A 21,435-nucleotide genomic window follows, 5' to 3' on the forward strand; every position below is an offset into this window, starting at 1 on the left:
CTATCAGCGGCATCGCTGACGGACTGAACATACATACATACATACATACAATTTGGTTTCCGTCGCACCAACATACTGTAGATATGTTTTATGGCGATGATAGGTGAGGAAAGGGCTAGGAGTGGGAAGGAAGCAACCGTGGGCTTAATTAAGGTACAGCTCCAACATTTACTTGGTGCGAAAATGGGAAGCCACAGAAAACCAGGGCTGACGGCAGTGGAGTTCAAACCCACTATCTCCTGAATGCAAGCTGATAGCTGCGTGACTCAAACCGTGCAGCCACTTGCTTGATGATTAGTCAGTTCCTCTTGTTTGTGGCATGTGTATTTGTGTGTGCTGTTTTCAGCATTAGACGTCATCTAGGTAGAGCCGAATCATCAAAGTCGTGCAGGTCGTCCATGGGAGTCAGCTCAAAGGCCCTGCAATGAAGCCTCTCCAGAGACCATACGCCATTAAATTAAAATACAATTTCCAAACAAAACAAATTTCTGAAACAGCCTGCTGCACTTACTCATAATAACCATTCCTGAGTCCACCAACTGGACCTGCCAATATGCCCAGACCATCAGCCACATGCATACTCAGCATGTAAACTATCCAAATTCATGGATATTATCCATATATGATACAAGGGGCTTATGTGATAAGCTTACTCCTTTGGAAACTTCCCAGTGTGCTTAATGCTGTAGATGAATATACAGGTGAACCTTTATGATTTGAACTTTATTTTTATCTTGTTCTTTGATTGATTGTAGTGGTGTTTGTGATCTTAGTTCTTTATCTCTAGATATAATTTCATTTCAGTATGACACAAGTTGGGAAGAGTATTGTTTTGTGACTTGTGAAATTTGAAATTGGACACATTTTTCAGAGTTGAAGGTGGTTCCAAACTGGCCAGATAGTAGCAAGCAGCTTGGTCAGTTATCTGCTGTGAGTGTTGATGGAAGTGGAAATATTGTAATATTTCACCGTGGGGATCGTATCTGGGGTGCTCAGACCTTCAGATATGACAATGTTTACAATGAGCGCAACAAGGGACCAATTCTTCAGAATACAGTAGTTGTGTTCAATGCAACTACTGGCCTGGTTGTAGAGGAATGGGGAAGAAATATGTAAGTATGTTTTTTTTTTAATTTTTGCTTCTCCTCTTCCTTCTTTTTATTTTAAAAATACAGTATTTTTAAAGCAGCAAATGGCAGTATTCTAAATAGAAATGTACATGTCATAAAAAGTTAAGATATAAAGCATGATTATTACAGTGGGTTTAGATGTTCCACCCAAATGGCAAAGGTCATGGAACATAATTTTCACCTGCTAAATCATGTTATGTCAGGTATGGTATCTGGCCTTAAAACCTAGACCAAAAGCCAAAATGAGCCGGAGTGGCTCCATTGACCCCAGAAATACCTGGAATGAGCTGAAGAATAAGTATATGTTCTACTTCATTGATGTTTGTACTTTGGAAACTTTTCGGGTAATAAGGTGAAAAGTTATCAATTCCAAATCATTTCATTTTTGTCTGCTTGACTCTTTGTGGAAATCTAACTCCAGATGTTCTGCAGTGATTGTAGTTTAAAATATACTCAAAAGAAAACTAGGCTTCTAATTATGACAGTTTGATTAACAAATTACAGGTTGTCACAAAATAGCGAACCACTTCTGTAAACGTTACACTTCAAATAGGTTATCAAGACAGAAAAAGAAAGAATACAGGTCCTCAAACAAATAGTGAAAAAATTTATGAAAAGTAATGCAGAAGACATCCTTAACAATGAATTTTCTATAGAAGAGCTAATGTTAGTGATAAAGAACACACAAGTCTGGAAAGATATTCCCAGAATTCATAAAAAAAACCTTGGACCATTTGCTCCTAACATTACTGCTGCACATATTCAATAAATTTTGGACAACAAATGAAAACCTACCAAACAACTGGACAAAAGCAACTATTATCCAAATTCTAAAACCGGGCAAGCCAAAAAACCAAGTCTCCTCATACCAACCTATAGCACTTACCTCTGTTCTGGTAAAAATTCTACAAAAGATGATTACAAATAGACTCAATTGGTACCTGGAAACAAAATCTCTCCTATCAGAAGAACAAGCAGAATTCAGACAAAACACGTCCACCTCCCATCAAATACTGAGATTTACATAAGCTGTGAAGGAAGCCTGTAACAAAAGGCGAAGTGTTAGTGCAGTTTTCATTGATTTTAAAGGAGCCTATGTTACTGTATAGTGAAACATGCTGTTAAGGAAGCTTATGAGATTCAGAGTAAATGGATGCATGTTAAAGTGGTTTTCAAGATTCCTTTCCCAAAGAATGATCAATGTTTGTTACAACAACAAAACTTCAGGGTGCAAGCTGTCAAAACTAGGCCTGCTACAAGGAGCTGTATCAAGCACAACATTATTCAATGTGTACATGAATGATCTTCCAACAACATTAAAGGAAGTAAGTGATGTGAATATCGGCATGTTTGCAGATGATGTTATCATTTGGACCACAATACGCAACAGCCCAAATCAGCAAATGCTTCTTGAACACAGAATGAACCAGGCACTTACAGAACTTAAAAACTGGACTGAAAATAACGATATGGAAATCAATACTACTAAAACAGTATATCATTTTTCTCCCTGAGAAATCACAATCCTACTTTCAGTCTAAAATTCAGCGATCAGGAACTTCCAAAAAGTGAAAGCACCAAGTACCTAGGTATCATCTTGGACAAGAAGCTGAACTGGCCCAAAGACATACTACATGTGGAGGAGAAAGTAAACAAACGGATGAAATTGCCGAAGAGACTAGCAGGAGCTACTTGGGGGAGCACTCAAGACACTCTCAACAGAACCTCCTTGGGTTCGAGCCCCACTGTCGGCAGCCGTGAAAATGGTTTTCCGTGGTTTTCCATTTTCACACCAGGCAAATGCCGAGGCTGTACCTTAATTAAGGCCATGGCTGCTTCCTTCCAATTCCTAGGCCTTTCCTATCCCATCGTCACCAGAAGACCTATCTGTGTTGGTGCGACGTAAAGCAAAAAAAACCAACTTGAACCACTCTGTATGCCAGTCAACCCCTATGAATATATTCATGTGACTGCAGATCAACTGATCCTTTGTACAATAGAAGAAAGATATCCATCTAATCAATTGCTAAAAATATATCCAGATGGCAGGAAAACAGAACTGGGGCAGGAATACATTCATCTCTCTTCTCACTTCACTTCCCAATAGGCCAAAACAAATTTTGATGCAGAGAAAAAAGCAAATTCCTGTGTACTACAACAGTTATTAGGCAGAAACAATGATTACCAAAAATGTTATCCTTGCAGATTCAAAAGAAGCAATCCAAGTAGTCTTGTCCAATAATAAGTCTCAAAATAAAGAACTGAAAAAATTCTGTGTATGGTAAAAACCCTCCAAAGACTTCACAAATAGATCTCATTTCAGTGAATTCCTTCTCATGTTGGAATAACAGGTAATGAAGAGGCAGACAGATTAGCCAAAAAAGGTACCACACTACAACAACCTGCCAGTCAGACTGATTTTATGTCAGAAAAAGGATTCTGAAAAATACTATTAAAAACAGGCATGAAGAAATGGCAAAGAAAATAGCAGAAACCAAATTATGGAAGGATATTGATGCTAAATGGGATCACTATAAAATAAAACCAAAAGATAAGCTGTAGCCTTCTTCAGACTTAACAACGGTCACGACTGTCTTGCAGCTCAATTGAAACAAATCATCCTGAGATCTGAAGAATGCACACTTTGTCATGACCCTGGAAGCAAAATGGATAAGGAACAGCTGCTACATAGCAACAAACTTGATGCGACAGCCAGAACTTCAGGAAATCTCACTCAACTATACTGGAATGCAAGAAAGCTGATGGATCGGAATCCAGGCTAGCCATAAGATACAGCAGCAGCAGCAGCAACAACATCAACATGTCAGACTCAATGGCTAAATGGTTTGCGTGCTGACCTTTGGTCATAGGGGTCCTAGGTTCACTTCCCGGCAGGATCGGGAATTTTAACCATAACTGGTTAATTTCACTGGCATGGGGCTGGGTGTATGTGTTGTCTTCATCATTTCATTCTCATCGTGACGTGTGGGTCGCCTACGGGAGTCAAATCAAAAGACCTGCACCTGGCGAGCCGAACATGTCCTCAGACACTCCCAGCACTAAAAGCTATACGCCATTTCATTTTTACCAGGCAAATGCTGTGATTGTACCTTAATTAAGGCCACGACCACTTCCTTCCCACTCCTAGCCCTTTCCTATTCCATCGTCACCGTAAGACCTACCTGTGTTGGTGTGACGTAGAGCAAATTGTAAAGAAGAAGACTCGTCTTGTATTTTCACCTAGAAAGAATGGTTCATTTAGGACTGACATACCAAATCCACAACACAATTTCCAAAAGGCATGTTATGCCAAATGAACTAAACTGGTCAAAAGAGATGTGGACCAAACAAAATTGATCCGACTGAAATAACAGTAGCGACGTGTGTAAAAACCAGGAAAGATTTTCAACTTCCCTAGAACCTCTAACACTAACCACACCATGTCTAGCAAGCCAGTGGATTCAAAGCCAGAAAGAAAGAAATGTAGATATAGCTTGAATGAAAGCATACTGGGCTCGAAGAATAGACCAACAGAGTTGAACTAATGTTCCATATGTGCCCTTAACAATGCTCAGGGATAAAAAAGTAATGAATGGTTGTTGAGCTAAGTTGGTGGGTAAGGAAAATATCAGATTGGAAATTGAAATCCCAAAGAAAGTAGATGAATAATACTAGTTAAGTGACGGAAAGGAACGAAAAAGTCTAGTAAAATTACCAATGATGGCAGAAACAAGGATGATACAAATTGTATACTTAATCAAGCAAAGAAAACTTTTCTGAAGAAATGAAATTTGTATAGTAGAAATGTTTCAGAAGACTTTTGGGTGGAATGTAGCATTGTATGGGAGTAGAACGTAGACTATATGTGGTACACAGAGAGAATAGAAATAGCTAAAGTGTGTTACAGGAGAATGTTGAACGTGAGATGGCTCCATGAGATAACAAATTAAGATATATTGCATTAAGCTGGTGAAAGAACATTTTGGTGAAATTTGATAAGATTGATAGTGTACCAGAGGTACACCTGCCCCGCGCATTTAAATCAAGCGCCTTGGAGAATGCCATCTGAAATATAATACAAGAAGTTTGAACATTTCTCAACAGATGTTGCTACTATAAACTTGCAGTATGTTATGCCCTCTGGTGTAAAAATGAACTATTAAAATTCTAGATAAATTTTGTTTGTAAAGGTTTCCTAAACTGGAATGTTTACTGTTTGTTTTGTTGTTCAAAAGTTATCAACACTTCTGTCTCTTCCCACCGACTTTAGGTGTTGGCCAATCCAAAATTTTGTACATTTATTTATTCACCAATGATAATATTTTGATGGTTATTTGATTATCCAATGAAAATTGGGGGTGTGTCAGAGTCTTAGCCCAGAGTTTTCTGGAACTTTCCCCTCGGCTATAAAAGCTGGCACATTTTTGGATCAGGTTGCCTTAGTGATCGCTCCAGTTTAGAGTATGTTCGTAATGGAGGTGTGGGCTGCCTCATCCATCTTCGTGAGGCACCAGCTCAAGATAATGGCAGATCCAGTTTAAATGTGATAGTCTTTCAAAGCTGGCTCGAGGGGAAGGTTCCAAATCCTTAGTAATGTAACTTTATTTTCTAAAATGTAAATTTCAAACTTTAATTGCAAATTTCAAACTAGTCGAAAGAACTTAACCAAAATCAGGGAATAGAGAGTGAGGTAACCTTTTGTATTTCCTCTCAACTTTGAGGTGACTATGATTTTGTAACCTTTTCTATCTTGAAATTTCTGTAACTCAAATATTTTTCTCCATCTAATCACCTCTGTAGTATAGGCTTAGCCTCTGTAACGTCAGGCCATAAGCCCAAATAGGGTTTTATGCATTTAATATAAATTTTAAGGAGCACAAGTGTTTGCCTCCTAACCATTTTGGTTTTTGAGCCAGTAATTTAACCTTTTGTTTTTACCAATGGCCTTGTAGAATGGGTACTTGTTACCCATGTTATACTCTATTTCATTCTTTTCATGTTAAAGGTATCAGACTGTTGAGCAGTTAAAACAGTGAATACTGTTTAATTTTGTTAAATATTGGTTGTGCCTTTGATATGCCTGGAAAGTATGAATTTTTGAAAATAGATTCTTAAGTGTAAATTGATAGAGCAAAGATGCTCTTACTGTTGATATAAAAGAAATTTGGATATCTGTCTCCTTGACTGTTGTTTTAAAGGAGCAATAGTGCTCAGGTAAAAATTGTAATTGGAATATTCAAGCTTGGCCTGTAAACTTACCTGATTATTTTTGACCTCTCTAAAAGTGTTTTGAAGCTAAATTTCTGTAACTGATTGTTAATTACTTGGCAAAGCATTAAGATTTGAAATTTAAAAAAAAAGGAAAAGGTTAAGAAAAGAAATAAAACTGACAATTTTGAAGTTTTAATTCAATCTTTCAATTCGATTTTTGTATATCCACCCACTTTCACCTCTGTGATCCACAAAAATATGATATCAAATAGGATACATCTTGAAATCAGCTTTGTAGAACTGTAAAAGTTTAGCACTATTTAGGATGGCATGGAGTGCTGTATCTCATCGCTTATGGGCTGATATCTTAAATAATATAAATGATGGCTGATTGTGCAGAGATTCCACACATAACCTTCAGCAAAGAATGTGAGCATCTAGCCAACCATGTTGCTTAGTCGATCTAGCAATCAGATATGTGCAGTACATCACATTTTGAGGACAGTAATCTTAATAATATAATGAGAATGTAGTGTTTATCTGTATATCATTTTTTTCTTAATCGTGATTTTAAGAGTGTTGGTGGTATATACAATGTGGAGAATATATCAGTGATTTTTGAAAGTGTTCTGTCATTTGTTCTGTTTGAATGGAGTAAATGCAAAAACAGCAAATCTATTTTGTATGAAACTCAGCAGAATTAAAACAGACATCCAGAATTTCCGTGCACTTGGTTTTATCTCGTTTCATTAAGTAGGAGCTGATAAATTAAATTTTTAACCTTGAGAATACAGTCTGTCAGCCAGAGAGAAGTGAACAAAGAGTTTAGGGACTCCCCTTGCCGATCATGAATACCCGCCCAGGTTCACTGTGCATATCTTATCACTCGAACCTTGCTGTTTGACTAGAAGGTTCTCTTGTGGTTGTATTTGGTTCTTTCTCGGTTCTACCAACAAACCCACAAAAGCTAACATCTTCCAGCATTACTCAAAAAATATTTAATACCTTTTGAGCCAGTTTCCAGTGTTCATCAATTCTATAACTGACTGCAAAGTCAATTTCCACAGTCAAAGCCATGGACAAAAGCTAGTATCAAAATAACTTTGGACTGAGGTAACATATCAGTTAATATATATTTGTGATGTAAAATTAAGAGTAATTGTATTCATTTGTGAGCATAAAGAAACTAAACAAAGTAAATTAGAACTTCTGTGTGTTGCAGTTTTTGTGAAAATCTTAGCTTGTTTCTGGTGTTTACAACTCTCCTGCATTTTTCAGAAGTAATAATGAAATATCAACATGCAATCCTTTGTTTCAAGACTCTGTGCTCTATTTCAGGTTTTACTTACCTCATGGGTTAACTGTAGACCATGAGAATAATGTCTGGGTCACTGATGTGGCACTTCATCAAGTATTCAAGTTCTCTGGCAGTGCATCTCATCAACCTCTCTTAACGCTGGGAGCACCTTTTATCCCTGGAAATGATGAGAGGCACTTCTGTAAACCTACTGATGTGGCTATCTCAACGAGTGGTGACTTTTTTGTGTCTGATGGTTACTGCAACAGCAGAATTGTCAAGTTTGATAAAACTGGTGTACAACTGATGGTCTGGGGACGGAGTTCGTTTAATGGTAAGGTTCAATTAAAAAAAAAAATTATTCTAGGAAAATATATTTTTCGGGATTGGTTGTTAAACCTTTGTTTGCCATTTACTTGAAAGTGCAGTTTTGCTTTTCTTTTCCCCTTGTTATTTGGAACTTCATTTATTTTAATATCGTTTACCATCTTGGTCATAAGTAAGAAAATTTGAGATACCAGGACTGCAGTTTCACAGAATATATTATTATGCGTAGCATTGCAGGAGATCCTTATTCTTCACACTGTTGTCGTTGTTGTTGTTGTTTGAGTCATCAGTCCATAGACTGGTTTGATGCAGCTCTCCATGCCACCCTATCCTGTGCTAACCTTTTCATTTCTACGTAACTATTGCATCCTACATCTGCTCTAATCTGTTTGTCATATTCATACCTTGGTCTACCCCTACCGTTCTTACCACCTACACTTCCTTCAAAAACCAACTGAACAAGTCCTGGGTGTCTTAAGATGTTTCCTATCATTCCTATCTCTTCTTCTCGTCAAATTTAGCCAAATCAATCTCCTCTCACCAATTCGATTCAGTATCTCTTCATTCGTGATTCAATCTATCCATCTCACCTTAATCATTCTTCTGTAATACCACATTTCAAAAGCTTCTATTCTCTTTCTTTCTGAGCTAGTTATCGTCCATGTTTCACTTCCATACAATGCCACGCTCCACACGAAAGTTTTCAAAAACATCTTTCTAATTCCTATATCAATGTTTGAAGTGAGCAAATTTCTTTTCTTAAGAAAGCTCTTCCTTGCTTGTGCTAGTCTGCATTTTATGTCCTCCTTACTTCTGCCATCATTAGTTATTTTACTACCCAAGTAACAATATTCATCTACTTCCTTTAAGACTTTGTTTCCTAATGTAATATTTCCTACATCACCTGCCTTCGTTCGATTGCACTCCATTACTTTTTTTTCGACTTATTTATTTTCATCTTGTACTCCTTACCCAAGACTTCATCCATACCATTCAGCAACTTCTCGATCTTCTGCAGTCTCAGATAAAATAACAATATCATCGGCAAATCTCAAGGTTTTGATTTCCTCTCCTTGGACTGTGATTCCCTTTCCAAATTTCTCTTTGATTTCCTTTACTGCCTGTTCTATGTAAACATTGAAAAGGAGAAGGGACAAACTGCAGCCTTGCCTCACTCCTTTCTGGATTGCTGCTTCTTTTTCAAAGCCCTCGATTCTTATCACTGCAGACTGATTTTTATACATATTGTAGATAATTCTCCGTTCTCGGTATCTGATCCCTATCATCTTCAGAATCATAAATAGCTTGTTCCAATCAACATTATCGAATGCCTTTTCTAGATCTACGAATGCCATGCACGTGGGCTTGTCCTTCTTGATTCGATCCTCTAAGATCAGACGTAAAGTCAGGATTGCTTCACGTGTTCCTACATTTCTTCTGAAGCCAAATTGATTTTCTCCCAACTCAGCTTCAACTTGTTTTTTCATTCTTCTGTAAATAATATGTGTTAAAATTTTGCAGGCATGAGATACTAAACTAATGGTACGGTAGTTTTCACATCTGTCAGCACTGGCTTTCTTGGGAATAGGTATAACAACATTCTGCTGAAAATCGGATGGGACTTCTCCTGTCTCATACATCCTGCACACTAAATGAAATAACCTCACTATGCTGGTTTCTCCTAAGGCAGTCAGTAATTCAGAGGGAATATCATCAATTCCAGGTGCCTTGTTCCTATTTAGGTCACGCACAGCTCTGTCAAACTCTGACCTCAAAATTGGGTCTCCCATTTCATCAGCATCAACAGCCTCTTCATGCTCCAGAACCAAATTATCTACATCTTTACCTTGATACAACTGTTGAATATGCTCCTGCCATCTTTCTGCTTTGTCTTCTTTCCCTAGAAGTGACTTTCCATCTGAGCTCTTAATATTCATGCACCTAGATTTCCTTTCTCCAAAGGTTTCCTTGTTTTTCCTGTATGCAGCATCTACCTTTCCCAGGACCATACAGCCTTCGACATCCTTGCACTTCTCCTTCAGCCATTCTTCCTTAGCTACCTTGCACTTTCTATCCACTTCATTCTTTAATCGCCTGTATTCTTTTCTGCCCTCTTCATTTCGAGCATTCTTGTATTTTCGTCGTTCATCAATCAGGTCTAGTATCTCCTGAGTTATCCACTGATTATTAGTTGATCTTTTCTTCCTTCCTAACATTTCTTCAGCAGCCCTACTGACTTCATTTTTCATGACTCTCCACTCTTCCTCTATTGTGTTTCCTTCAGCCTTTTCATTTAGTCCTTGTGCAACATGTTCCTTGAAACAATCCCTCACACTCTTGTCTTTCAACTTGTCTAGATCCCATCTTTTTGCATTCTTTCCTTTCTTCAATTTCTTCAACTTCAGATGGCATTTCTTGACCAACAAGTTGTGGTCAGAGTCCACATCTGCTCCTGGGAAAGTTTTGCAATCCAACACCTGGTTTCTGAATCTCTGCCTAATCATAATGAAGTCTATTTGATACCTTCCAGTGTCTCCAGGTCTCATCCACGTATACAGCCGTCGTTTGTGGTGTTGGAACCAAGTATTGGCAATGACTAAATTATGATCAGTGCAGAATTCAACCAGCCGACTTCCTCTTTCGTGCCTTTGTCCCAATCTGAATTCTACTGTACTACCTTCTCTTCCTTGGCCTACCACTGCATTCCAGTCTCCCATCACAATTAGATTCTCGTCACCTTTTACATATTGTATTAAATCTTCTATCTCCTCATATATTCTTTCAATTTCTTCATCATCCGCTGAACTAGTAGGCATATAGACCTGCACTATTGTGGTGGGCATTGGTTTGATGTCTATCTTGACGACAATAATTCTTTCACTATGCTGATCGTAGTAGCTTATCCGCTGCCCTATTTTCTTATTCATTATTAAACCAACTCCTGCATTTCCCCTGTTTGATTTATAGTTGATAATTCGGTAGTCGCCTGACCAAAAATCCTGTTCTTCCTGCCAACGTACTTCACTTATACCAACTACATCTAACTTTAGCCTATCCATCTCCCTTTTCAGATTCTCTAACCTACCACAACGATTAAAACTTCTAACATTCCACGCTCCGACTCGCAGAATGTCAGTATCCATCTTCCTGATGATCGCCCCCTCTCGTGTAGTCCCCACCCGGAGATCTGAATGGGGGACTAGTTTACCTCCGGAATATTTTACCCGGGAGGAAGCCATCATCAGTACATCATTCATACAGAGAGAGCTGCGTGTCCTCGGGAGGTAGTTACGGCTGTAGTTTCCCGTTGCTTTCAGCCGTGTAGCAGTATCAACACAGCTAAGCCATGTTGAGTATTATTACAAGGCCGTATCAGTCAATCATCTAGTCTGCCGCCCTTGCAACTACCGAAAGGCTGCTACCCCCCTTTCGATGAACCATTCGTTAGTCTGGTCTCTCAACAGATACTATGGTCTTCAAAAGTGATTCTTGAATTCTTTTTAAGTCAAGACAGCTGACACTAAGCTGCTATATATTCTGCTGGCATTAGACCATATCTTTGCTTCCTGGCATTCCAGTAAAGTTAAAGTCTTGGCATTGCAGTTTAGTCTCTCTCATCACATCTCCTTTTATTAGCTGAAATGTGGCTGCAGAAACCCATTCGTAAGGAGTGAGTTCTACCAATGGAACAGCTTAAATGATTTATGCTAAACGATTAGGAGAGAGCCCATGCATTTACTGAAGATATGGAAGATGTTTCAGGCAAGATTTAGTTACCTGTGCTGAGTTGAGTGCACAATAAATTTGTATGCCATTTCAAAGGTTCTGCGTTGGTAAGGTAAATGAGATATAGGGGTATCAAGAGGAAAATAGGTATAAAAAGAAGCATAGGGTGGAGGGAAGAAGTTATTGAATCAAAGCTGAAGAAGAAAGCAGTTTTCAAGGCAAGGTGGAAAAGCTGAAATAACCCACATGGAGTCACATTCACACCAAAGTGCAAAAAGAAGGAAAAGAAGTGGTGGCAGTAGTGAAATACGAGGTACAAGACAGACTGTATAAAGAGTTGGATAGTGCAGGCAGAGTGTACAAGCTTGCATCCTAATGTTTTAAACAGTTGCAAGATGTAGCATTCCAGATGAACATTAACAGCAAGCAAGACATGTTATTGTCAAAAGAAGCCAGTGGTATTAACCGATAGAAAGAATACTTTGAAGTGCTTTTGAACAAGGAGATTTTCTATCAAGAAGCAGAAGAATCTGATCCCATAGAAGGACCAGTCTGGCAGGTAACTAAAACAATGGTGGAAAAAGTGATGGTGGTGGTGGTGGTGGTGGTGGTGGTGGTGGTGGTGGTGGTGGTGGTGTGATGAAACAGGGATGTGCTGTTGGCTCTGATGACGTCCCTGAAGAATTGGGATAATGTATAGTGAAGATGGATACTTGTGGATTCAGCAACAGTCAATAGTCTGCTAGTTTGAGACTTCCTTCCATCTCAGCTGCATGAAAGTTTCCCGGTACTGATTTTCAAGAATAAATGTGATTCCAGGAATGTGGGAACTATCGAGAATTTAAATTAATGTCTCGCACACTTAAGATCTGGGAACATATATTGGTTAAATGGATACAAAAACTAATCAAAATTCATGGTGACCAGTGTGAACTTGTTTGAGAAGGTCCAACTACCAATGCGATCCAGGCAGTTTTAATAGAAAAGAAGAAGGAACTTAGGAAGCAGTGTAGGCCGCTCCTAGTGGACTTTGACTGAACTAAAAACCGAAGATAACCGATCTTTGCGGGAGAGAAAGGCGGCAGGAAAAGTAAAGATGGAGTGAGTTGTTTTTGTATATTTGTGTAATGATAATTGTGATCCAAAATTGAAGTGTGGGTAAGGTGGGTTCAGTGTGTTGTGTACTTCACTACATAATTAAAGACTTTCACTCAGTGTTTGTTCTAATTTTTTAAAAACATACTTTCGAATTCCTGGATAATTGATTTGGAATTTCTTACAAAGCCATAATTTGCTGGAATGGCTGGTTACTGCAGTGGAAAAAGACCTACGAAATGTCACTCACTAAGGTCAAGAGCAGAGCTGTGGAGTCCATCAGTTTTCTTGTAAGTGTTGACGTTCACCCAGAGTTCAGTACTTAGTCCGTTGTTATTTAATTTGGTCATACACTACTTGACCAAACGCCTCATGCAAGAGCTACCATGGGGCGTTTTGTATTCAGAAGACAGTCTTATTTGGTGAAAGAAGAGCGTGGCTTGAAGTTTTTGAGAGATGGAGGCTAGTACTTTGGAGCCATGGACCGAGAGTGAGTAGGGCAAAGTCAGAGTATATCCACATCAACATTTCCAATCCACAACACATTGGCCCACAACATACAGTTTTCCTGAATCAGCAAGGCAACAGCGGATGCTGATGTTTGACACTGAATCAGTGTCTGTTGGCTAAAGTGGCGAACAGTGACCGGTGTGATGTACGACAAAAGAATGTATGTGAAAACCGAAGGTATGGTTTATAAGCACTGTGATCAGACCAGCAATGACATACCAGGTGTATGCATAAGTTTTGCTGGGTTTTGTGGTAAAGGAAACACGTAATTTTCAAGGGAAATTCATTTTTTGTTTATTCAAAATATTGGCCGCCTGATTCTACACACTTTGCCCATGTTTCAGGTAAGTTATGAATACCATGCCAGGAAAACTGCTTGTCCTTTGCGGCAAACCATTCGTCGAGCCATTTTCCAACTTCCTCGAAATTGCTGAACTGCTGCTCTGCTAGCACGAGCCCCATTGATGTGAAGAGGTGATAGTAAGATGGCGCCAGGTCAGGGATGTACGGCTGGTGCAGAAGCATGTCCCATCCAAGTGATTTCAAGGTGTCTTTCACTGATTTTGCTGTCTGAGACGGCGCATTGTCATGTAACAAAATCACTTTGCCATGTTTTCTGGCCCATTCCGGTCGTCTTTCAATCAATGCATGATTTAAATTAATAATTTGTTGGTGATAGCGTTGAGTTTGAGTTGGGTCAGCATCCAGTAACACCTGCAATTGCTCGTCTTCATACTTTCATGATCTACCAAAGCGCACTGTCTTTCACGTAGAAATCACCAAGTTTAAATTGTCTAAACCATGTCCCATATATTCTAATCGATGGAACGTGTTCGCTGTATGTTTCTACCAGTGAATGATGACTTTCCACAACCTTTTTCTTTTCATTAAATAAAAGCAATGCATGCCGGAAATGTTCTTTTTCAGGCACAAATGTCAACATGATCACTGAACGATACAACACAGATGCTAGTGTTTGGGCGGACGCAACTTGTGTCTGTTGGTAGGTTAATGCTAGACGAGCAAACTGATGTACGTGTCGAATTCATATGCTGTGTACTGGTTGTTGGCGCCATCTCTTAGTGAAACCGGATAAGACTTATGCAAACACCTAGTACAGTGCAAAGACATGGACCAGGTAGGAGAAACATCATAAGAAATTGTATGTTGCTGAAATGAGCATGCAGATGCGTTTAATCATTACACACACAAACTGAACTCTAAATATAAAGCAAACTGGGAAGTTCTCACTAATATTGACACAAGAAATATAATCTGAAATAAAGTATGCAGGTAAGATTATTTCCTGATAAACTGTCATTTCTAGATTTGTTTGAAACAACGGCAAACGAAGAAGTGACATAACCCTCGCTTTGGTAGATATACAGAAGTTGCACCATTGATAGATTGTTTTGTTGTCGCAGTACACTTACATTAATGAAGTTTCACTGATTTGAACTCGTGTCAAAAACATACTGTTTACTTTTTCCAAACACACACCATACTTCAGTTTTGTCTAGATCTTGAAACCAGGTCATAGATGGATAAAAAATGTGTTAACTGTTATCTGTGAGCGGTCGCATTGTCGGTATTCATGCGATCGGTTTTGTGTATAGTTTTTTTAACACATTCTTTTTCTTAAATTATGATCTAATTCTGTCTAGTTCTGGTATTTTCATGCTTTATAAGAGTATTTAGGCTTCCTTCAGCATGTCTTTATAAAAAATATATGCACATTCTCAACAAAAATTACTAAATTTCATAGGCTAATCTTCCGTTTTATTCATGAACTTCCCGGAGTAGTGTAGAAAATAATTCTTTTAAAATCAGAACCGGTTTAGAGTATTCATCTTTGATATTGGTGAATTCTTCTCATCAGATCTTAATGCCCACAGAAGAGTGTGGAATATTCTCTTGTTGCTTCCATCACTGTCATCAAAAGTCACAGGTCCTATTAGGAACCACCCTTTCTTCTTCATCATCGTCACCATCATCATCATCATAATCATTCTCCATCCGATTTTGTAATTAGATCCCCTTGTGGTTTCATGATATTGTGGCCACATTTACCCTTATGTCACAATTTTTAAACAGAAAGAATGTCAGCGCTGTAGGTCACATTGTTAGGAATAATCTAATAACGTGGTTGGTGTCCACTTCAGAATGTTCTAAAAAGTCACGTACAGCCCCTGTACCACTGAAAATAACTATATAGTGTGCCAAGAAAGAGAAGGTATTCCAAGAGAGATCTACCCGCTAACCTAGGTGTAGACAATATGGTGATGAAAATACTAATGTTAGATTTTTATAACAGCAGGACTGATCCCGGGTTAACAACTAGTGTACAACAGTTCCGCAGTCATCCAGATAGAACAGACTGCTGTTCAACATCTACAATGCGAATAGTAGTGACAGACACAACTGTCATAATGACAAATGGATAGTCTCTTGGCTACCTTTCTTATCCATCACTTTTTAATTTCTGTCTTCATTTGTCACCCTGAACTCCTCCAAAGCAGCAGCCACGTTCAGCTATATTCACCATGTCAGTGCCTAACTCAACTGAGGTAACAGTGACTTGTAACTTGCGATATTGTTGGAATTACAGAGTTCCAGAATAGAACTGTATTCCCAGTACTTTCACAATATTAAGAATACACAAAATGGAACAATTTCCAGTTTGAACGTCTAACTTAAGAATGAATTAATATTGAATAACCATTAAATACATACAGTACATCATAAGTGGTTGTGATAAATGTCTCATGGAGGTGTGATAGATGTACTATCACAAGGTGGTAAGGCTGGAATACAGGAAAAACACAGAACTAGAGAAGAATCCCAGTGGATCAATGTAAGTAAAGGAAAGGTTAATACAATGACAAATGAAGTCATACAATGAGAGGTCACTGTGAAAAAAATTGTAGGTTAATATGCTCATAAGAGGGCTTAACAGAGGTAAGTATTGTACCAGTTACGACCTGTACATGCCGTATTTTTTTTACTATTAATTGTACTTCATCACGCAAGACTTTCAGAGTGAACTTGGTTTGTTTACGTTCGGAGGAGCGAGCAGACAAGCCAGCGACAGCTGTGTGTGTGACGTAGCTGCAGGGACAAGTTAGACTACCTGCCTGATGCCACGTGTAGCCTGCATGGCCTGGTATGTTCTGGATATGAAAGTCACGCCTTCGCGAACATTCTATTGAAAAAATTTTAAAACTTCTGTAATAATAATCGCAGCGACTTGAGTGATACGTCATTTTGAAGAGGATAACATACACGTCTCAAATTATGAATCTCAAGAAAATCCGTCAAGGGATTCATGAGATAATCCGCTTCAAAGGGACCACGTTATCTGATGACAGAGGCTATCTTCGAATATTCAAAGTCTTCATGTGGGACTTAAACTCTGACAGTCGTGTTGAAATTATAAACTGTGCACGTGTGAACTCGAATGTATAACAAAGTCTTTAAAATGAACATTGAGTCTACCAGTTAAGTTGAACTTGTAATTCTTGCGTGTGATGAAGATCAAATTATTCAAAGTCTTTATATAGTAGACTTGGATTATATCCGTCAAGTTGAACTTATAAATTTTGCGTGTGTTGGAACTCTGATTATGACAAGTCATGTATTGGACTTAGGTGACAACAGTTGAGTTGAACTTATATTCTGTGCGCTTGTAGAAACTTCTCGATATAACTTACTTTCGTTCTTGTAGAACTGAGTTTATTACCATGTTGCGTATGTGAAACTTGGCCTCTGAACAAACATGTCATTAATTTCTGTGTGACACTACTACGTTATACTATTAACTGTGACATTTTGTTAAATCTCAGTCAGCATAATTTTATTTATAAACAAGGGTGTTTTCGAACTTTCACATGAATGTTAATGCAAGTGATTACCATAATCGTGTGCTACGACACCAAGGTTTCACTCTGAACTCAGTGTTCTTAATCCAGTTCAAACAAAATTGTGCATTATTTCTTCTGAGCAGTGTGTAAATTATTTGTGTGTGACTGACAGCAGTGTCTTTGATAAACTCTCGAACAGTCACCTATTTTATTTAAAGTCAAGTGCGCCTTTATTTAGTGGAAAACCACCACAAACTGTGCTAAGTGCGTGAACAATTTTCAGTTTCATTATTTCTATTCATGAACTGTGCTTTATTTTCTTCCGATCTTGATACTACCTGTATCTTCATCTTTAGTGAACTTATAAATTCTATCTACAAGATTAAGAGTGAATTTGACGGCATATCCCAACCATATTAAATGAAACAGTGCTGTTAAACCAAAGTGTCGGGGGACTGCGTAAATTTGGACACTCGTGTAAGTTATGTGACGAGTGATTACCCCGCAACATTGTCGAAGACGTCCAGAATGTCGAAAGTTCGAAACTCAAACCCATATCAAACCAACTTGGATGTTCTGGCTTTGTCTCAGCGAAATATTGGCATCTTCCAGAACGTGTTCCAGCCCCGTTCAGCCTGGTGAACTGGGAGCACGGGTCATCAAAAGGCGATATTGAAGACAGCGACTATCAACAGTAAGGTGATGTGCACTTTGAAATGCATTTTCTGAATAAAAAACTATTATTCAATTATTTAAAATTTTTCTTGTAGAAAGGACCCTGCCTCCTGTACCAAGCCCTAGCTAGAAACCACCCAGAATTGCCCTGAGACCTACTTCGTGCTAACTTTAATATTAATTCATTAAGTCGAGCTATTTTACTGGTACAGTATCAAGTTATAAATATTGTAATTTGCAACTTGTTTACTCACTAATTAAGCATTATTCAGATGGTATATATTTTACATTTTTTTTCAGGTTTTCTGGGGTCAGTAGCTCCTCCAAATCACTTCCTTGTGCCACATGCTCTTGCTCTCGCTGAGGAAAGAGAAATATTGTTTGTTGCTGACCGTGAAAATGGCCGCATCCAGTGCTTCAATTCAACTTCTGGCATTTTTATTACACAGCTTATGTCACAGCTAATGGGTTCAAGAATATTCAGTGTGGCATATGCTCCTGCACAAGGTAAGAATGCTGACATTAGACCATACACATATTCCATCAAAGAAATGCACAGCAATTTGTTTTACGTGTGGTGTGTGTTTTTGAAGTATGTTTGTAATGTTTCCTGTTAGGGTTAGGGAGCTACTATCAACTAATTCTGTACAGAGATTATTAGCACAAACTTTTAAATTTCACTAGTGAACATTATGAATTTTTGGAGACTCATTTGCAAGAGTCTATTATTTTAGAGTGTTAGAAGCCAAGGTCATTCAGGATATTGGTTTCAGTTATGTGCTTGTCCTATGAAAAACTTGTTCAGGGAGACATTCCATCTAATGCTCGTTAGTCCAGTAAGACATTTCATTCCTCAGCACTTTTTCCAGTATATAATTTCGTCCAACTCAAATTGTATCCATTCAGAAGTAAAAATGCTAGACAAATTGTGAGGCCCCCCCAAAAAAATCCAAATGTCATGGCACCACAGCCCTGATGTGTCAGCCTACCAAACAACTGCTGCTCAGGCACCAGAAGGTGTGCAGATTAAGAGGTGATGAGGTCAGCACTACTAATCCTCTTGTTCCTCAATTGTTCTCACATAGGCTTAACAGACCTCAAACTAGTCCACATACCCAGGTAAAATTCCCAAACTTGACCAGAAATCAAACAGAGGAGCATTATGTACCTTAGGCTGATGTATCAATTTGTAAATTTTACAGTTTATACATTTTTCAAAAAATAATTGTGTTCCTCAGTGCTGTTAATATAGAAATTTTTAATGCCAACAGGTGGCCTACTGTATGTTGTAAATGGTCCAGAAATTCAAGCTCAAGGTGCTAGAGTTGGAGGTTTTGTCATCAGCTTGGCTAGCAGACAACTTATTGGTCAGTTCAACACGAATGGAAAAGGATTACAAAATCCACATGATGTTGCCGTCAGTAGTGATGGAAGCCAAGTGTATGTTGTGGAACTAAATCCGTACAAAGTTTGGAAATTTGTTTCAGGTAAAGGAATCATTAGATCTTGTGTTGTGAGTGTGGATATCATAAATGTTACCGTATTTGCTAGTATATAAGTCGCCACCATGTATATCTTGCACCCCATTTTTAACATTTGAAATTGCAGGAATTAATCCCTGCACATAACTCGCGTTAATTTCTGGCGTCATAAAGACATTTGGTACATACACAAAATAATGTTTGGGTATTCTGTGCACGTGCCTACATTAACTCTTACCCCTCGTCTGTCGGATGAGGCTGGCATTACAATATTCCCTTGGTATTGTATCGCCCACCGCTCATCTGCCGACTCTTACCCGACAAAATACACGAAGCTATGCTGTACTGCCATCTTTTGGTTCAGCGTGGAACTTTGTAAATTCTAGATACTATTTGACAGTCAGTCAAAAATCTATTATTTAGGTAGCAGTGTAGACGTTAGCTGTGACCAGTCCACTCACGCATGCGAAGGCTCGAACAATAGTGAACAAACATGATTGCTGTGTACTCTCTTAGTCATATACAGTGTACTGTTCAATGTTGTATGTCAGGTAATTCTACAGAATCCCAGTAATTTCGCTCCTCTACTCATTCCTTGCACCCTAAAGATTACATGTATAATAGCATTTGATGGCGCCTACAAGTGAACTTGCGTTGATCGGCTTGTGTACCATAACCCAACATGTAGCTGATGCTGACGGCTGGCGCAATTATAAATCAAGAGATCCCGATTTCAAGAAATTGCCGTTTACAGCGATTTCAGGCTAAAAACCACCGCAAGATGTGAAACCAGAGACTGAATTAGTGTGTTTCAATTGCCGTCTATGCCCAGATTCATATACCGGGTTGGAATTGGCATTAGCAGGAAACAATGCCATTAATGTAGCCAAATACTGGCCACAACTTGTGTAAATAATGTATATATAGTGTAGATATTTTCATGTAATACTTGATTTCTCCTTTTTGATTTTTATGTATGAACTTCCATATGCAAATTTTTCAAGTGCTTCATTTATAACTATATACGATTAATTTGTTCATGTACATTTTTTTATATTCAGTAGGTCTACATGTATTCAGTATCTCTTTCTTGTATATATCGGTACCTCTGACACGAATAAATAATAATTGCTTTTTACTGATAATTACTAGTGAAATCAATCAGTATATGATAACAATAGTAATAATAATAATAAAAATGTATCTTAAATTGCATATATTGCTTTTATTTGCTCCAGTATAGCTTGCTGTAAACGTTTATAGCCTAAATACATCATTTAAGAGCAAGTGCTATCTCCAAAATCGTGAAAGATAAATACAAGTCATATAAGATAGAAACTGACATTCTAAATAAGAGTAGTAGAGACGACACAGAGAACTTTAATTCGAGGGGTAAGGGTTAAATATCAAAACTGTACCAATTGCTGTTACGGTACTTTGTTCGTGACAGTACAAGAAGAAGCTGCATTTCTTTCTTCCTGCAGAACAGTTGAAGCTAGCTCTTGTAACTCTCTAACCCCCGCTCCAAGGCCGTATTCCTAGACAGTCAGTCACACTCAGCCATCCTTCTCACTCTTCCATCTTTGTCAATATGCTTATCGCTACCCGTCCGGCAGAGCTGATCACGTGAACTGGGAGTGTTTCCCTGTCCAGGCAGTGATCACGGTATTAGGTATCGTCCATCTGTTGTATTGTCGACAAGTGTCAGTATTCTGTCTTCACGTTTCATTCTTGTTTCTCAGTTATGTTTTCGTTATGGAGAAACGTGGGTGTTATACAGCTGGGTTTAAACTCAAAGTGATGAAATATGCTGGAGAACATGGTAATAGAGCTGTTGGTTGAGAATTCAGTGTGACTGAGTTTAATGTTTGCTACTGGCGTAAACAGAAATTTGTGCTAGAAACCACCAACCGAACATGTAAAGCATTCAGAGGGCCAAAAAGTGGTAAGTTTCCTGAGCTGGAAGACGAGTTGCTTCATTACGTTACAGAGTTGCAAAATGATGGCAAAAGATGCAAAAAGTTGCACGAGATGATACATTTCAGAGCGCGCAAACTGGCGATTAAAGGAGGAATCAGCTGTATGGATCTGAAAGTGAGCCGAGGTTGGAACCGTAGATTCAT

The 21,435-nt window shown here is 38.4% G+C and overlaps 1 protein-coding gene across 4 annotated transcripts in view; it reads left to right on the top strand.

The window, feature by feature from the left end:
* Window positions 1–21,435, top strand: part of Pal1 (Peptidyl-alpha-hydroxyglycine-alpha-amidating lyase 1) — a 125,927-nt gene that overhangs the window by 30,813 nt on the left and 73,679 nt on the right. For all 4 annotated transcript variants that reach the window (XM_067145258.2, XM_067145259.2, XM_067145260.2 and 1 more), the window contains exons 4-7: window positions 872–1,112; window positions 7,680–7,972; window positions 18,132–18,338; window positions 19,103–19,318. In XM_067145258.2, coding sequence (XP_067001359.1) covers window positions 872–1,112; window positions 7,680–7,972; window positions 18,132–18,338; window positions 19,103–19,318 — 957 coding nt within the window. The remainder of the gene's footprint in view (window positions 1–871; window positions 1,113–7,679; window positions 7,973–18,131; window positions 18,339–19,102; window positions 19,319–21,435) is intronic.

Source organism: Anabrus simplex, chromosome 4 (genome assembly GCF_040414725.1).
Source record: "Anabrus simplex isolate iqAnaSimp1 chromosome 4, ASM4041472v1, whole genome shotgun sequence".
In the NCBI taxonomy this organism is placed as follows: Eukaryota; Metazoa; Arthropoda; class Insecta; order Orthoptera; family Tettigoniidae; genus Anabrus; species Anabrus simplex.